General features: G+C 28.3%; 5 protein-coding genes and 1 pseudogene across 6 annotated transcripts, besides 2 other annotated features; 1 reads left to right on the forward strand and 5 right to left on the reverse strand.

Moving 5' to 3' along the window:
• Positions 1 to 9,684: part of a mobile genetic element that runs on past the window's edge.
• Positions 211 to 1,638, reverse strand: TVAGG3_0707990 (uncharacterized protein; the record flags this gene model as incomplete). The annotated part of the gene is made up of 1 exon (XM_051243646.1): positions 211 to 1,638. One exon carries the CDS (start codon positions 1,636 to 1,638, stop codon positions 211 to 213), a length of 1,428 nt encoding a protein of 475 aa, XP_051090233.1.
• Positions 3,044 to 3,316, reverse strand: TVAGG3_0708000 (uncharacterized protein; the record flags this gene model as incomplete). Its single annotated transcript, XM_051243647.1, has 1 exon — positions 3,044 to 3,316. One exon carries the CDS (start codon positions 3,314 to 3,316, stop codon positions 3,044 to 3,046), a length of 273 nt encoding a protein of 90 aa, XP_051090234.1.
• On the reverse strand, positions 4,980 to 6,953 carry TVAGG3_0708010 (annotated as a pseudogene). Its single transcript has one exon. A coding segment is annotated over exon 1 (1,974 nt).
• TVAGG3_0708020 (DNA/RNA polymerase superfamily) lies at positions 7,154 to 8,456 on the reverse strand (the record flags this gene model as incomplete). Its single annotated transcript, XM_051243648.1, has 1 exon — positions 7,154 to 8,456. A coding segment is annotated over one exon (1,303 nt), but the record flags the coding sequence as incomplete, so codon positions are not given.
• Positions 9,685 to 10,372: 688 nt separating the features above from the next.
• Positions 10,373 to 10,630: a mobile genetic element.
• A 2,899-nt stretch (positions 10,631 to 13,529) lies between these two features.
• On the reverse strand, positions 13,530 to 14,027 carry TVAGG3_0708050 (RNA polymerase II transcription regulator recruiting protein; the record flags this gene model as incomplete). The annotated part of the gene is made up of 1 exon (XM_001303290.1): positions 13,530 to 14,027. One exon carries the CDS (start codon positions 14,025 to 14,027, stop codon positions 13,530 to 13,532), a length of 498 nt encoding a protein of 165 aa, XP_001303291.1.
• Positions 14,028 to 16,869: 2,842 nt separating this feature from the next.
• TVAGG3_0708060 (uncharacterized protein) lies at positions 16,870 to 19,208 on the forward strand (the record flags this gene model as incomplete). The annotated part of the gene is made up of 1 exon (XM_001303291.1): positions 16,883 to 17,509. The coding sequence occupies one exon, from the start codon at positions 16,883 to 16,885 to the stop codon at positions 17,507 to 17,509; it is 627 nt and encodes a 208-aa protein (XP_001303292.1).
• Positions 19,209 to 19,370: the final 162 nt, after the last annotated feature.

Genomic DNA, 19,370 nt, shown 5'->3' on the forward strand with positions numbered 1-19,370 from the left:
ACCAGGTTAATTAACTTCTCTGAAAAAATGAGACAACATGACATTTTGACAACATCACAGGAGGAAGGCAGTTATGAATTATTTTTGAAGAACTGAAGGTGTCACCACGTCACCATGTCACCAGGTTAATTAACTTCTCTGAAAAAATGAGACAACATGACATTTTGACAACATCACAGGAGGAAGGCAAAAATAAATTCCAATCATACTTTATACTGCCTCATTTACAGGTATTTCATCGTCAGTAAATGAATCCTCATTATCGTTTGGTTCAACCTGTTTATATAATCCTTTCATTTCTTCTTTCAAAACATAACACCATGTTTGTTTACCATCTATTCTTCTCTGTTTCCTATCACATTTATCCTTAATGCTCATTTGGAAATTCTTGTCTTTCATGTCTGATGGTTTGCAGAATAGAGCATTTTTACATGTCATACCTGCACTCAATTCATCATAATGTGTATTTATCCATTCATCTAAAGGATTTGTTGATAATTCAATTAAATCTTGTTTGGCTTCAGTCATCGGTATGATTCGTACATTAAATGATGAAAGGTCGTAATTGATAAAATATGTTAAAAGGTTATCATAAAATTCCTTTGTGCATGAATCCATCAAATTCTTGAAGTAATCAAATTGACCCTTGAATTTACCATTAACCCTTAAAACTACGTATCTTCTGTCTCCAACTTCAATTTTGACAGGGTAGACGTTATTAGTTACGAAAATGAAATTGGCAACATTCTGTGCTGTTCTTCTGGGTTGATTCTTTTCATTAATTCTAATCTCATTATCCGTTATAATTGATTTCAAAGCGTTGAAGTTTGCGAGTCTATCTTCACCTACATTCTTGAGTTCATTAAGTACAAGAAACATTTTATTCTCAACTACTGAATTGAAATTACCCGTTAGCTCACTTATTTCAGTAATGTTTTTACATGAATAACCGGCGAGAAGTTCAGAAATAATGTCTGTAAATCTGTTTTTACCTGTTCCCTGAAGTCCTTTCAAAATAATTGCTGTTTCATTCTTGATACCAGGATGTTGAATCATTGATGCAATCCAGCCGAGAAGGTATTTATACACTTCATCGTTATTATCACAAATGGCTTCTTTAATGAAATTCATAAACATCTCAATTTTTGAGTAATCAGGCTTTTCAAGAATGTTGTATTTATAACCCTGAAACGTTGAGAAAACATCTGGGGAATCAGATTTAAAGCAAACACCCTTAACGGTTAATGAGGATAATTGATTTAATAGTACGTCCCATGCTGTTATGGTTTTACCTTCTTCTTTAAATAATTTAATCATTTTGAGTGACTCTTTCATGTTTGATTGAAGAACGAATGATATTTGATTCATTTTGTCGTGGATATTATAGTCCTTTTGAATGAAATATTTGTTTCCACAATCTACAAAACGGATTACACGTGATAAATCCTCAATTACTTCAGAACTGTTTTTATACTGATGATTTTCAGCCCTGCGTCTAATATCTGTTATCAAAAACGAGTCATCAAGTTTGATATCAAATGTTATTTTTGGCTTACGTAATAAAGGTAAAACATATTCATCATAATATTCCTTTTGATAAAGTTTTAGAATCTTCACCAAAACAAATGGAGAAGTCATTAAATGTGCATATCTACTACGTGCTTTTTCAAAATTACTTTTTGCATTTTCAGTTAAATTGCAGAAATTATAAACGTTATCGTATGCTTCATTAATTAAATGATTAGGTAACGAATTAATTGCTTGAAACAGTGTGAATAATGTAACTTCTTTTTCTAAATTCATGTTTCCACCATCATTATGTACTTCAAAATCACTAATGCCATCAACTATGCTCTGGGCAAGTTTATCGTCAATGTTTACATCTTTGTTTTCATTCATGATAGTCTTTATTTCTTCGTTCTTCTGTTCAACTCTTACCTTAATATTCAAATCATTTAATATATCATTCACTGTTCTAGTTAATGTTGAATCATAACTTCCACGAATGAATGAGTATGTATTGGTTGGTTCTGTTGCATTCTTTCGAACTCTTGAATCAGCCATAACCACTAAAGAACGTTTTGAATCATCCATAGAAGTCATTATGTCAATATCATAATCATTGCAGGAATAACATTTAATCATTCTGTTCGAAACTGCATAGAAGAAATTAGTGTTGCAATAAATGTGAAGACCTCCTGAAGCGGTTTTAATGATAACATCTTTATCCGAAAGTTTTGATAAAATATCTTTTCTAACTGTTTCTTTAAGTTCATCATTGTACGATTTATTGATATCAACATCTATAATCGTTAAATTTGAAATTTTATTTACTAATAAAGCCATACCAGTTTTCCTTCCTCTTCCTCCATCATGTTTGAGGTAGTTATGTAAATCAATCTTGTTTTCACCAATTCTTTCGTTGAGGGTTTTAGTTTCTGCCACAACTAATTCCTCAGCTAATGAATCAATAACTTTTTCATCAGAAACGATATAGTTGTTGTTGTTGTTGTTTGTTGCTGTCATTTATATAGGAATAAAAAAATAAAAATAATTTTAAAACTAACTTTATTTTTGGACTGCATCATATTTCCAGGATTGTTGTCAAAATGTCATGTTGTCTCATTTTTTCAGAGAAGTTAATTAACCTGGTGACATGGTGACGTGGTGACACCTTCAGTTCTTCAAAAATAATTCATAACTGCCTTCCTCCTGTGATGTTGTCAAAATGTCATGTTGTCTCATTTTTTCAGAGAAGTTAATTAACCTGGTGACATGGTGACGTGGTGACACCTTCAGTTCTTCAAAAATAATTAATTATTGAATAACTTAAAACCATTAACGATAAAATAAGTGATAACAAATTTTTATTTTTATCATAAATGGATACCCCACAAGCTCAAAATTTACCACGAATCATAACAAGGGAGGAAACGATAAAAATGATGCGAGAACTTGCTAAAAATAACAAACCACTAAAACTGAGAAAATGTGGTTATGCAGTAATGATGGAAAGAGAGACGTTGTCGAAGAGGAATAAAAATTAAATTTGGATTGAGTTTAAAAATTCATCTTTATTAAATTCATCTCTTCCAATCAATTTATTTATTCTATTAAATTCTTTTATTTTTGCTTCACTCAGTTTAAGGATTGAACGGTAAGTTTCTAATTTTTCGATTATTTCTTTCCTCTCTTTATCGTTTTCAACCCCACCGCATTGCGGCTTCTTTTTGTAATAGCATATTTTTGATTTAATTCTGTTTAGTTTCTTTTTATATTCATCGTCTGGACTCTTGACTGCTTTGTTGTCACTCATTTCTTACGAAATAAAAAAAATTAAATATTATTTAAATATAATGGAGTAATAAAATAAATCGGAATTTCTATTAATTTATTGTCAACTTCAACTAATACATTACCGTTAATATATCTAACAAATTCAGCTATTGTGTCAAATCTTCGTCTTCTTTTTGTCATTGATTTATCAGTTTTTCCATAATCGAGATGAATCAAAACTTTATCCCCTTGTTTAAAATTCATGAGCCCCGAATTAATTTGTTCACGTTTAACATCATTCAACCTTTCCATTTGCTTTCTAATATATTCCCATTCTTTTGAAATATCATTTTTCATTTCCACTGGTTTCATGTTTATTGTTCTATGCCATGTATTATTATAATAATATACTAACTGTTGTATGATGGAGTCATGATTTCCATCCCAGTATATCTGACCGTTAACCCCTAACGCATCTCTAAGAGTTCTCATTACCGCATCAACTATTTTATTATGAAACGTATATGGAGAGGATGAAAAAAAAATTAATTTGTGGGAAATAATGAGCCATTGCGCCTGAAATCCTTTATCACCATCACCCTGATATTATCTACTCTTTCATGATCTAGTAAGTATTGAATAGCTCTTCTTGTTTCCTGTTCTGTTTTCCCTTTCACCGGAATGCAATATAAATATCTAGTGTTAATGTTAATGGCAAATAAATAAGTAACGTTTCCTTTTGAATATTCCAGATGATCGATTTCGTATGAATATGGATATGGTGCAAATGAAGGGCGACTAAATTTTTCCTTTAACGGTTGAATTTTTGGGTCAATTGGTTTATTTAATATCTTGAAATCCTTTTTAAAATCTTTTTGCTTCTTTAATGTTTGAAATGGATATAATAAAGTGAATGATGAAGGATTAACTGAAGGAGGAGGCGGTACTGTCGTTGGAAGTTTTGGTGTTGCAAGTGTTTAATTTTATCTGCTTTGATTTTGGATGATGAAGTTTTGGATTTCATTCCTTCCTTCATTAATTCTGGATGTATTCTATTCATTTGTTTTAAATATGCTGTATATAAAGGTTTGATATACTTTCCCGCTTCGAGTTTATGTTGAAGGATGAATTCCAAAAGTTGATCTTCATTTAAAAGTCGGGCTGAATATGGTTTAACTAATGAATCATAAATTAAAGCTTGTGCTTCATTTATGGTCTGAAGGACCTGGGTGTTTTGTTCCTTTTGTTTTTGCGGCTCATGATTATATAAATTATATAATTCATCAATATCTTCTTCTGTTAATACTTTATTTTTGAAATCTTTCAATTGTTTAAGTTTGTGATTTAGTTTTTCCCTTTGTATATTCATTATTTTTAATTTTGTCTTTAATTTTAGAAATTATTTTATCATGATATTTCAAAATTTCATTTTTATAATATGGATAATAATATTCCATATCATCACCCGTTATATAATTATTATGTTTTTGGAGATATGATTTTAATTCATAATAATTAAGAAAATTTTGATTAAGTACTAAATTATCAATTAAAATTTTTAAATCTACGCTATCCATTTATATAAAAATAAAATAAGTGTTTTAAGGGTGCCCACCTCTTTGAATCATAGTATCAAAACCATCATTAACGGTTCCTTTTGTCTCTTCTGTGGCATTTCATTAAAAATAAAATTTTAAATTGTATTAAATAAATGGCATACAACATCCATTTTCACAACATACAGCCTTAGTGTGTGCTCCTGTTAATGCAGTCTTACCAATTGTTAAGCGAGTCATTGACCCGTTTTTAAGTTGTAAATTAATATTCTGACCATCGAAAATAACTTTATCATTTATTATATCCAAATAATTTTTGGGTGTTAATTGTTTATTTTGTCGTAAACTAACACCTTTCATTTTTTGTGCAATCTTTTTAAAATCACTTCCATCAATTGAACCGTTGAATGACGTATAACACTTAGGGCATAAAGCAACCATGTTATCACCTTGTTTCTCAATTGCTAAACCCAATAATTTTTTCTCATGTGCTTTTTCTTCAGCTTTATTCTTTAATTTAGGTTTAAATTTCTCATCAAAACAGAAGAAATCAAATGGTGCGAATTTGAAAATGTTTTTATCATAAAATTGTTTATCTGTAACAATTGCTTGAAATGCTTGAGTGTTAGGAAGATTTGGGTCGCCAGCGATTGCCCAATAAGATGAATCAGTATCACCTTCAATGAAATGAAAACGATTAACATTCATGCGTTTATACATAAAATCATAAATGAAAACCAAATACCAGTATTTAGCATTATCTAAAGTGAAGAATGCCTCTTGTAAACATGTATCACATCTATAAAATCTATCTTTAAGCATCACTTGATATGTATCCTCACCTATTTCTCTTATGTTTTTAAACTTATTTGACATACATGCAACGCGTGCCTTCTGTGCATTCATTATTTTAGTCTTTGCATAATTTTGTGTATTCATTGCATCGTAACCATATGATCCATTAAGTGAAATCTTGCAAAATAAACTTTTTCCTTTATTTCTTCTAATTCAGCCTTTTGTCTTTCATTCATAAATTCGTTCGCAAATTCATTAAAACAAGTGTTTTTCGTAAATGTTAAAATTGATTGAATATCATCGATGATAAAATGAAATCTGTCGATTAGATACCAAAGATAATAAGAAGAAAATGGTTGATATTGGTTGTGTGTTGATGCTAACTGAGTTAATTTCCTCTGTTTCTGGTCAACTGGTAGATTGTTTGATTTCATGTAATTATACATAAAACTGCCAATTGTTTTTTCATCTGTGATAATATCTAAGTTTCTTATTATCGGTAAAAAGTTTATGTAATCATTAATGTATTTTTCATCAATGTGACCCTTTACTTCAGCACGAATAAAGTATTTTTCTTCTTAATTATTCCCAGTGCTTTTGCTTTCTTTGTTGCTGTATCACAAATGATAACACCATTCAATCTTCCCGGCATATACATTTTATGGTCAGTATATTGAATGAAATCATGAGGATTAGATGAAAATGATGAAGGATATAATGAATTAAAGTCAACTCCAACGAAATGAGTCATAATGTTGGTGGTGTCCTCATTTGATACAGTTTTAGTTTCTGGATTATATGAAAGTTTATTAATGTGCGTGATTCCTTTAAGATTAACACGATGTTGAACATTTGATAAACCACCAGTAATTCCATTACGGAGAATGTGATAAGCTTCAACTGAATCTAAAGTCATTGGTAAATTATTTTTTAATGCATAATTTCTTAAATTGATTCTTAAACGTTGAACATCTTCATCTTTATTTGATTTTACGACATTGCAATAACAACACATTAACTGACAATTTTCTTTGGTATGTGGTTTTCATTATCGATTCTATCCAATGTTGGTTTATTTGCATATGTAAACGCTTTACCACACATTTTGCATTTAGATGAAAGGATTAAATCGTGATAGTATTGAAAATCATCCATTGAAACATTATTTTTAGTATCCCTTTCTGCTTTTTCATCTTGTTTCTTATATGAATCAATTTTATATTTCCAATACTTTTTTGTTAATTCAAAACTTGATTCCACATTTTCTTCTTCTGGATATGTTTCGTTAGGATTGAAGTTCTTATATGCTAAAGCGTAACGAATCATTGAAGCATTCGATGATAAAGAAAGATTATGAAGCATGTCAATTTTATAAACAAATGTTTCTTCAATAATTTTATCAATTGGGTCAATCATAATTTCAACATCTTTATTGCAATAATGAATAAAATATTCTAATCTATTCTTAAAGTTTTTAGCATCATTGAGATATATTTGATAATCACTATCTGATATAGTTTCTTGAGTTAATGCTGAATAAAATGAATCTTGAGTGAATGGTTCCACTTTATATAATTCTTCTTCGTAATTTTCCCATGTGATGAATTGATAAGGGAAAAAGGATTTAACACGTGATTTATTGTTTCCGAAATCTTGAGTGAATTGGTCTAATGTCCCACCCGCTATATAATTTCTGATGTCAATAAATCTCAATTCATATGGAGTGTTTGTTTTCTTTACAATGATTTGCTTAAATTGTGAAGATGAACCCAGCATTGATTTTATTTTCCATTTTGCAGTGTTTAAATCACGAAGAATTAAATTTAAATCAAACTTTCCCGAATTAAAACCTATGATATTCACTTTATTAAATTCTTCATCTAAAAGCTCTTTCATTGCTTCCTTCTGTTTTTCATTTAATGTATGAGACAAAGTCCCCGCCGTTTGGTCCGTTTGCGACTTCATTAATTCTTCATATTGTTCAATATTTGATTTAGCAACTAATGAACAGGTTGAAAATAAAAACTCAATCCAATCAGAAATAAAAGAATCACTCGAAGTTAAGCAAAAATTCCTCGTATATGTTTTATCATTTAATTTAACCGTTGATGATACCATGAATGGTTTTAAGTAAGCATTCAAAGTTGCACACTCAGAAAGTTGTAATTCTTCTTTAGTCTCTAATGTTTCGAAGTCAAAAGTAATATAATATCTTGTTGGTTTATAATATTCCTGCAAATTATGTGCTAATAGCCATTGATATATCTTCTGTTTCGTGATATGTGGTGCATATGGTTGTTGTGTGTTTTGCAATTGAACGTCTTGAATTAATCTTCCATTATTTTCTTTACATTTCTCACAATGTTTTAAAAATCTTCTTTGGTTTTTCCTTTCTGGATCATCACGGATAGAATATACTTCTTCTTTGCAAAAGGGGCAAACTTTATATCCTGTGAGTGCTTCAACGTCTGTAATTCTGTCAGCGTGAAGTTTTCCACATGGACTCTGTGTTAATAAAATATTTACTGTTTCAAATTCTGGATCTATCATTATTGATTCCACTAATGGAAAGTCTACCTTGTTAATGTCTACGTCTTCTGGTTGAGGGTCACAATAATAAAAATCAATATTAACGTTTAACATTCTTGCTAACCTCTCACTTTCTGATGAAATGTCAAATCCTTCATATGCATCTATGGCTTCATTTAAATAACTTCTACGAGTTTTAGGATTAACACCATCAGGAATGTTATAGAAGCGTTTAAATAACCTTCTACCTTCGGCTCTTATTTGATTATCATTCATTTTAGCTGTTCCATTTTTGTTCATTTATGTAAGAATAAAAATTAAAAAATAAATAAAAATAAAGTTTATTTTTTTTAAAGTCCGAGACTCAGAGAGTCCAGGGCTAAAGCCCATAAAATGAATTAAGAACACATAAATTTTTATCATCTGCGACGTGACGAATACATTTTAATTTACTCAAGAATGCGTACCCTGATACATTAAATCTAATTCCTGTCTTATTTAATTTCACAACTTTGAAAAGGAATGTATGAATAGCTATAAATGATGAGAAGATGTTTTATGGGTTGCTTCCATTTTTTCTGAAATAAATGAATAAATATAATGCTTATAAGTTTTCATATCTTTTATGTTCTTAATAACGAATGGTATAGACCTTTCAACTTCGTCTTCCTTCGGTGCTGTTCTTTCATATGAAACATTATTGGTATCTTCAATAATGAAACCACAATCGCATAAAATTTTATATGTACCAATTGTTTCTTTTGATATTTTATCTAACAAATCAAAAACTTTATCAACACCTGTACATTTATTTAAATAATAATTTGTGTAAATATCATGGTCTTCTTTCTTAATCGTATTTGTTGCATATGTTACATTTTTCAGTGCTTTTTTGAATTTTTCAGAATCAAGAGGAGGTGAAAGTAATATACATGGATAATCTCCATCGTCAATAAACTGAAGCTTATGTTTATGAATAAATTTTGTGCCTTCTTCTGAAAGTGTTTCGTCAATATCACCATCTAATAAATTTTGTGTTGATTCTGAGACATAATTTTTATATCTTTCTTCATGAGATTTCTGAACTGCTGATTCTGAAGCTGGGATATTCATTAAACCCTCTACTTCATTTTCATTATATTTTTCAACTTCTCTTAATTCCTTAATTTTTTCATCTATTTCATCTCTTATTTTTTCCAGTCTTTCAATTTCATTGTATTCATCATCATCTTTAATCCGTTCTTCATAATATTCAGGGAAAACATCAGGTTCTTTAGGTTTTTCTTCTTTAGATGTGGGATATAAGAAATTTATAACATCATCTTTATTCATTTTCCATCATAATCAAACTCATTTAAAAACTCCGCGAATTTTTGACAATTTCTTAAATAATATTTATCAACCTCATAACCCGCCTCCTCTAATATATCCTTTATTTCCTCATTTGTGAATCCCAATTTTTTAACGTCGTTAGTCTTGACGCTCATTTCATACAAAATAAAAATAAATTATTCAAAATTTCAAAAATAAAAGGAGTGGTTAGTTTGAAATCTATTCCTCAATCAAGAATCACCTCATTAATGAAAATAGATGATTTAACAAAAAGAATAGAAATTATTGAAGAAAGAATGAATCAAATAATTGATTTCATAAATTCAAATAATCATTAGTTTCTTAAAGTTCAATGTTGATTCTGAGACATGAATGTTTAAAGTTTATTTTTTTTATTCATGAAAATAATTATTTCTAATTTCTTTTACTCTCTCGTATATACTAGATTTAAAGAATTCAGAACTTTTACCATAATCTCCTAAATGTTTTCTTATCTTATTGGTTTTCCATTCATAATATGAAACTGTATAAACTTTATCTTTATCTTTGCATCTTTCATCACTTCCAATATATTTATATTTCAATTTTGATTTATTGGTTTCATATTCATTAACGTTTAATAATTCACAGTCTTCCTTTTTAAATAAATGTTTTATGTATTCAGGATTAACAATTCTATAATATTGCTTCCCTTTAAATCTTTGAATATAAACAGGAACACCATCCTCTAAAATTCGATAATCTATTTTATCTGGTTTTACTTGTTGGGTCATTTATGTAAGAATAAAAAAATAAATTATTTTAAAATTAATATGTTAAAATAATGATACAAAATCGTTCAATATTGTATGAATTCTTACGTTTACAAAAAAAGTCACACAACCCATCATATCCTTCTTCTTCTCATTTAAATGCATTCGCACACTTTAATTTTGAAATATAAGAGTTTTGGAAATTATCAAATTTATCTGCTCAAATACTATAGATCTTCATAAGTGTTAATAGAATCATTAGCCTTACATATAGTGTTTAATATAATGATGCACATTATACTGGGATTCATTCCTTATTCATCTAGTTATTATAAGATTTACAACCCCATGAAAATTTAAAATTTTGTCAAAAATAGTGAATGTACCTTTATCGCACTATCGTACATAATAATCTTAGATACATATGAAAAGTAATATTATTGCATTTTTTCTCTGACCAATTCAAATTCAATGAGCAAATTGAATGCGCAACTCATGTTTCGAAAATTTTGCCCATACAAATCATTTGTGTACCTTATTGGTTTAGTTAACCAAATACATGAGAGATAATTTTTCTTTGAATACCTAAAATTTTTCATGAACATGTTTTTGCTTGAAAAATGCATAAATGTATTATTTAGGAAATAAATCTAGAAAACTTCATCGGCGTTTTTCAAAACAATCGATAATTTCCCTTCAAAAATTTGATTAGTTTATCCATTGATTTTTTTTCTCCTAGAATTTGTTATGAATTTCATTAAATTTAAGTTCTCAAGAATAGAATCAATTCGTGACTATGAGAATTAAATAATTTTTAATAATTAATAAAAAATTGAAAATATATTTGCAAATAGATAAAGTTATTGAGTTCATCAAAAGATTAAAATATTTACTATCATTTGACATGCATAATTCTCACTCGATCATTGTATATTGGTGCTACCGTAATAAAAATTTATCAAACTTTCGTTGATAGAGAATAATTAATAGTACAAATCGTTGCAATTACATGAGATAAATATAGTATAGAATGAAATTTATGAATAATTATTTATTATTTCAATCCTATCTTTTTTCAATCGCTCAAAGTAAACATTCTAAAACATTAAAAATAGTTGATGCCATTTGCAGCCAATTTATTCTCAATCAATAAATCTTTTGCAAATCTGAATCATCAAATGGTTTATATGAATAAGAAGTAAAAAACGGAATCTCTCACGATATAAATCCAAAATTGCATTTAGCTTCTTTGAAATTTAGGATTTTCCTTTCTTAATTTTGATGAATCATATTTTAAGAACTTATTTTCGTTAAATGAATAATTATTCAACATCAGAATGGGTAAATATGATGATGTTGATGATTGTTTTGCCTCAAATTCATTCATTTTTGAAGAATATAGAGAATATAAAATATCTTTAACAATTTCTGACAACATGAAAATGAGATCAATTGCATTAATTTTTTTCATTTCCTATTATTTTTGGTTAGATATGGTTTATATAGGGGAAGACAATTAATAACATTTATTATCAAACCATTTATGATAAATATTGACACATATTTTTTCCTTTCTTAGATGTATACCCAACTCAGTATTTTTTGGATGCTTATACGAAAATAGGAAAGGCATTTGTGGTGCTGTTAATAGAAGGATGAATAACATCCAAATCTATTTACTAAGCAATTCAACCGTCTTTATAGCTTCATTTAATTCAACCCAAAATGATTATTTTGGCGTCTTTTGCACCTCATGGAGAATCATAAAAGGTTTCAGTAAATTATCTGTTTTAGTACAATGAATTCAAGCTATTACTTTTAGAGTTGATAAATACATTTATAAAGAAGCAAACTATTGTTTGAACAACAAAAATTTGGCTATCGCGTCTTCTTGATCTAGTATATTTTCATCATTATATATGTTGTCACAATGAAAACTAAAAAACATACACAGCTTGTTAAAAATTTATAGATAGTTAAGAAATTCATACCTTGAAAGAAGAGTGTGATCAATGGCTTATATTTGAGCTATTGAACTGTAGTCAATGCAGTACATTAGAAAACTTCACTCTGTATTTATTTTGGTAATGTCTATGAAGTCCAATGTGACGCGTTGTATAATTAAATTTCATTTAATACTTATTGTTTCCATAAAAGAGTACCGTTTTAAGATTCAAAACCCATAAGTTTTATTCTAAAAGATTATGTACATTTGCTTAACTCCATTATAATAAATGAAAGTTATATGATAAAATTCATATAAAAACTATATTTCTACATTGAAAATTACACCTTCTCAAAGTGTGCGGTTAAAATTCTATGTAGTTAAATTTAAAGTGCTATTCTTTGTTATTTTAGCATCAAATCATTTAATTGTTATGAAGTAATCTATTGGCAAACCAATACTTCCATGGATTGAAATATTTGAAACTCAGCTTTTTCAAATCTTATGTTGTATTAGCTAATATTACCATTACATTCTAGAATACCGCAACATTTTATTGATTTAATATATAAGAAAATGTATGTTAGTCACTGCTCATTGAAAAAATTGAGAATTGAAGTAAAATTAAGTGGAGGGTTTATTCGGTTAATCCTATCAAATCTTGTATAGTTAATATTATGAGGTTACCATTATTAAGATGATATGTCTTGGTAAATTATGTTTATAATAAAATTGGGCTTAAGATTAATTTGTATTCGTTGTTTTGATAAGAAAGCATGGGTCTATTCAAAAAATTGAAAAATTTTGGGTATCGATTAATCTTACATGTAAAAGTCTATTACTAACCACAGGAAAGTTATTTTGAATCTAATTCAATAAATTTCAAATAATATTCCTATTGAATAATTATTTCTTTAGAGTTACATTACAACAAATATAAAAATACAATATTATCAAGCCAAATATGAATGAAGCACAATGAAAGATTTCGATTTTTAATTTTTTTTTTCAAAATTGAATATTCTTGATATTTTTGAACGAACAGAAATAATATGGAGATTGGAAAGTCAATATTTCTACGTGCATTACCAGAACATTTACTTGCATTTTATAAATGAAAGTTTTTTGCGGAATATCATTTTATAATTTGCAATAAAACTGTAATGGTTTGAAAAAATGCTTTATACTATGTTGGAAACGAATATGAAAAACAATATTTTTTGATTATTTTCTAATAGAATTTTAAATTTTTTAAAATTTTTATAATTAAATTTGAAAGCCATCTTCTTTAAAATGGTTTAGGTCTTCAGAAATTGATTATAATATTTGTCAGGTGGAAAAAATTCAGTTCGCATTCTTGCTAAGATCAATGTGCTCGAAAAGATTTAGAAGATCTATTTCATTTTCGAGAATATTGAAGTTATACTCTTCAAGAGTATCTTGCTTCTTGGAAGATTTTTTCAACATGTCAAATGGAATTTGATCACTTTCTTTCATCAAGTACTTATACCATCGATTTTTTACGTTATTTCCATTTCTTCCATCTAATAATGTAGTTATTTCAGTCCATTTTGGTCCTATTTTCAAATACATATCAATAATTAAATTATCTTCTTCTTTAGTCCATTTTTCATGCTTTAAGTTCTTTGACAAGTAATTATTATATCTATCACAAACTTGTTTCGCAGTCCTTCCAGGGATTTTTCTGGCAATCTCCTCCCATGTGAATTCTCTTTTATTTTTTGTATTTTGACGAATGATTTCATCTTCTTCGGGTGTAAATCTTTTCCTTTTGGTTGTACATACTGGTTTTTCATTATCAGAGTCATTAAGATAGCACATATGGAATAGACGCAATAAAAAATGATCTTTTTTTTTCTTTGTCAAATTTCCTTTCAAAAACATAATTGATAGAATTTGAGAAGTCATAGAATACAAGATAAATACTATGCTATTATAGAATTAAAATATTATGTATTTAAACCATTTTGCTTTTGTGATTAACAGTCAATAGAATTTCGGTTTTGATAGCGGGAGCCTTTTGTCAAACTGTTTTTAATTGTTCGTCTGTAAATTATTTTTGTGCAAAGGGATTGAATTAAGCAATAAACCATATTATTTGATATATTATTTTGAGAGTGAAATTTCTCTTCAATGAAAATCCTATTGTATTGCATTTCCTAATAAATCTTCATTAATTTGTATTTTTTCCTGACCAATTTATTTTTGAATTTTTGAATTTATGTCAATTTTTTTCAATGTTGATCGAGACATTCATTTTAACCTTAAAGTCAGGATTCAATTTATACTATTTAAGCATTTGGTTTCACACATAGTTATTACCAATAAATTCTTCAATAAAGAAATATGTGTTTAAAAATCTTTTCTACTTTGAGAAGAAATCATTTTTTCTCAAAAAATTGACAAAGTTACATTCTAATTTGCAATCCAAGTCCTTAAATTAATCGCAATTTCTTTAATACTTACATTAAATACAATATTGTTCATGTCTCAATGTCGTAATTTATTGTCATATTTCTTTCAAAATTTGGCAGGAAAATTGAAAATCAATCATTGACAAAGAAATCAATAGATTTATTCAGTAATATAGAAGTGTATTCGTATGATTTCAATCACAGAGGTATTTCAAAGTTGTCTCTAATAACGCCAAAGAGTTTTATATTAAATTCCTTCAAATAATCATCGCATCCTTAATATTAACTTATTTTGAAAGATTACTATGATCTATCTTTTTGGAGTGCGTTATGCTTCAAACAACATTCAATAGATCATTCTTTTTGGAGTGCGTTATGCCAATGCAATAACAAGATCATTTATAACCAAAAAAAGGTGATATAGTTTTATCTAAACACAGATTCCTTGCTCTTAAAAAGGTTAAAAAAAGAAGAGAATATCATAGTGTTGTATATTAATATCATTGTTACACTTGTTTTGCATTACTATTTTAATGCCCATTGATTTTTCTTTGTGATTTTCATTTATTTTAATATTATGGATATACATCTTCTGTTTCTAACTATATTTCATATCAAAACACACATACAAATTACATCTTGTTCGATTGTTATAGTTGCAATGAACTAAAATCAATAAATAGAATGATCGAATAATTATTTCTTTTCTTTTATAGTTTTTTTGACTGAAAAAGAAATTATTTAAACACCATTCTAATTGTAGACTGTTCATGATTCTCATTTTCGGGAATATAATTTTGGACATTTCAAAAATTATATCTTTTATATACTACAGGATAAAAATGCTTACGAAAAGGTTATAAATTCTTTCATTTTTGAATATAATTCAAATGATTTGAATGAATTGAAAAGCGAACACCTCTCAGCAATTTTTTACTTAACAATAGTTAAAATAATAAACATGTTATGATGCATATATTTGATTGAAGAAAACCATCGAATTGTAAAGTTATCAAATTTAACCTCACAAGAATCCAGAAAACTAATACGAAATCAGTTTTCGGTGTATAATGTATCCAAAAGTCTAAAATAATTATTTATTTTATTCATCTTTAAATTGAGTTTCAACTCATTTTGATGAGTGCAGCTCCCAAGAGGATTCAGATAAAGATAAGGTATAAGGGTTCTGCCATTGTCTTACGTGATGTGGATCCAGATAGCAAAATATCAATACTCAGGAATAATGAAAACCAGGATTGTGTTTTCATGTACAATCAGATACTTTTAGAAGATAAACTCACCTTTAAATCGTACTCAATTCACAATAATGATACAATTTTCTGCATTTCTCCTATTGATCAAAAACCCCGGACTAATATTCATTGCATTTTAAGAGATATTGAACTTGAAAAACAACGACTAAAGGAAGTACATTATATGAAACTGCTCAGTATTCCAAAAGCGTATCGATCAGCTGAAATGAAATTTAAACCTAAGGAAGATGATTTATTTTACTACGATAAAATAGAAAAAAAGAATGTTGTTATACCTCCAAAGTTAGATAAGCCTTTAAATTGTCCTTTACCAATGTTGTGGGATTTGAACGAATCAAAATAATGGAATATGTTAACCATATCATAAAGAAACTTGTTTGTTTATTTAAAAGTTGCTCCTATATTTTTTTATCAGAGTCAATTGATATTCTATACAATTCTAGAGAATCCGCTTCTATTTTTCTAAACTATTTAATGAATAATAGCAATTGACGCATATATTTTAAATAAAACATTTAGATTTCAAATTGCAAATTTTAAAGTGCATGAAAATATAGCGATTTTATTATATTACTGCATAATATTCTAACTATATAACTTTAGAGGAGTTATGCTAAATTACAAATTTTGCATAGCAAAAAAATTCACATTGAATTTTTGACGATAAAATGATCGTATCTCCATAAAACGCTAAAATTATATTGACATTTAAAAGAACATTTACTGAGCTAATTGAATCAGCATTCAATTTCCGAATACATCGCACAATAAATTCAATTAAATAAATAAATAATCAGTTGTCTAACCCAAATAAAACAAAATATCGATGTAAAATGTAAGAGTCATAAATTGAGAGTAGGAAATTCTCTCAGAAATGAATATTGTTTTTTGTAAATTAATTGTATCATAAAACTCAATAATCACTTTAAACTAGTATTCCACCGACCGATCATCTTATCAAATTTTGTTAGATTTTGTCATTCGTTTGATGGAGGACCAAAGAGACATTTCTGATAAACAATTTCTTTACTCTCCTCCCCAGAATCTTAATATTCCATCCCCTTATCATGTTAATGATATCGAAAATCCGGATTCAAGTTTATCAAATTCAGAAAACACAAATCAGAGACAAATCTACATTGAAACATCTTCTAATGATTTAAGTATGGAAGAATCCTCAGAAAATACTGAAATTAATCCTTATTTTGAGAAAGATGATCCTGATATTTTGGCCAAAGTTTCTAAATATCAACAAAATGACTACTATCAAGATTACAGTGCTGTTGAACATGATTTTCCACAGTACATGAAAGGAAAATATAACCCTTCAGAATCAATCCCTTTTTATCAACAACCTGAATTATTGCACATTGCCTCTTCTGGTAATTACAATGAATCCGTTGATGACAAGACCTCGAATGCAGTAATTTGTTTAATTTGCCTCTTATCCATTCTTTTTGCTCCAATCGGCCTTATTTTCCTATGCATATTCAAAAAGAACAAGAAGATTTTCTCTCCTCTCAGACCATGCGTTGTGATTGGTTTCGGTATAGTGGTTTTCATTATTTTTGTTATTATTTCCGGCAGCTATATATATGACCCGCATAGCCACTGATTAATTAGTATGTTTTATTTCTTTTATTTGTTTGTAAATTTTATTTCTTTAATTTTGGTTATTATTTTGTGGAATGGTAATAGAAAATATAGATATTAAGATTTTGTTTTCCAAAAAGCTATTTGAAGTAAAATTTTCATTAACGTGGGTGATTTTTCACCCAGCCATAAGGATCACACTTTTGAGAGTTTTACATGGCATTTGCCGGTAAATGCCATGTAAAGTTATCTCAAATATTTTAGGGTAAATGCACCGGCAACCCCTGGGAAATAATTGAGAATAAATTACATGGCATTTGCCGGCAAATACCATGTAAAACTCTCAAAAGTTCAGCCGCTTACGGCTGGGTGAAAAATCACCCACGTTACAAAAATTTTGTCAAATTGCATGACAGATGAATCTAATGCTGCATATTCTCAAAATCATAGTTTACTTTATAATGACTAGGCCGAAATCTTAAATTTACATATTTCTTCCACTATGTTAGATTTCTTCAATTCTATTATAAGGTTCCTTATATTAAATCATATGTTAGCAATTCATTATTTGCGATAAAATTCTCATGTGTGGCATCTATTTATTTCAAAAATAATGCATAGTAAAAGTTTTATTTAAATTATCATAAAAAAAAATAACATCATTTAACATCTTTTTTTCATATTAATATGAATTATTTTAAAAGATGAAATGTTTAACTGGTGAAAACAAAGCGAAGCATTTTAATCTTGCATCAAAATACTCTCTTCGTTATCAGGTTCAAAATCATTAGCGAAAGGATCTTGAACGTCTGCGTTGTATATCGGATTATCGGTTTCTACAGCCGGTGCATCATTGAGGTTATCAAATCCAACATCTTCTTGATTGAATTCTGCAGGTTTTTTAGCAGCTTCATGAAGAATAATGGCGACTGCGGCAATGATAGCGATGCTACAGCAGCTCCTGCAATACCAATAATCATTTGTTGCTTTTGGAAAATTGAGTCTTTCTTTGATTGAACCTTTGTGTTTTCAATGTTATCACCAAATGATAATGAACGTTATTTCACCATTACTATCCTGAGATTGAGAAGAAATATTACCCAGATTTTCCTTACTTTTACCACTCCCCATGTAATTTCTGGGGAAAACGATAATTCATTTTTTTTATGGATGAATAGATCGTTTTCCTAGAAAGGACCTCATATCTCTGGCTAAAAAGAGTGTCAGATCCTAAATAGATTATTGATCTAGTGTACAAATCCAATAAAAAGCCTATTTTTTTGGCTTTTTTGGTGCTCATTTTTTCGAAGATCTACATGAATATGGGGAAACCATCGGATTTTTTTGGTTAACCCACATCTTCATGTAGTCTGGACTATCTTTCCTCGAAGGACCTCTTTACGGGTGTAAAAACTCATAAAGTTCTCAAAAGATTCATTCTCGATCTCCATGCTGAAAGAATTTACAATAAAAAAGAGATCTACGCATCAAACTACAGTCATAAATGAACTGAACCCCTAAAGCTCAGCTCTTAGTTTATCAAAAACGTCGAAATCCTTCTCATTGCAATCAAATTTTCTCAATAACTCATAAGGAAAATCGAATTTTGATTAAGCCGATGTTATAGGTATCACAAATACTACAAACTTGAGCAATATCGAAATTGCCAGCAAAAGTTTGAAATTGCATTGCTCATATTTGTTTTGTAAACTAAAAATCTGCTTATATTATTCATTAATTTTTTATATATTATTCATATACTTTAATAAAAACAATACTATTTCACCTTAAAAATGAATTTCATAAGTCAATATTATTTTTTTGAAAATGTATCAATTTTCGATTAAAACAACATGAGAATAAAATTTACGCAAAATTATTTT

Source organism: Trichomonas vaginalis, chromosome III (genome assembly GCF_026262505.1).
Source record: "Trichomonas vaginalis G3 chromosome III, whole genome shotgun sequence".
Taxonomy (NCBI): domain Eukaryota; phylum Parabasalia; order Trichomonadida; family Trichomonadidae; genus Trichomonas; species Trichomonas vaginalis.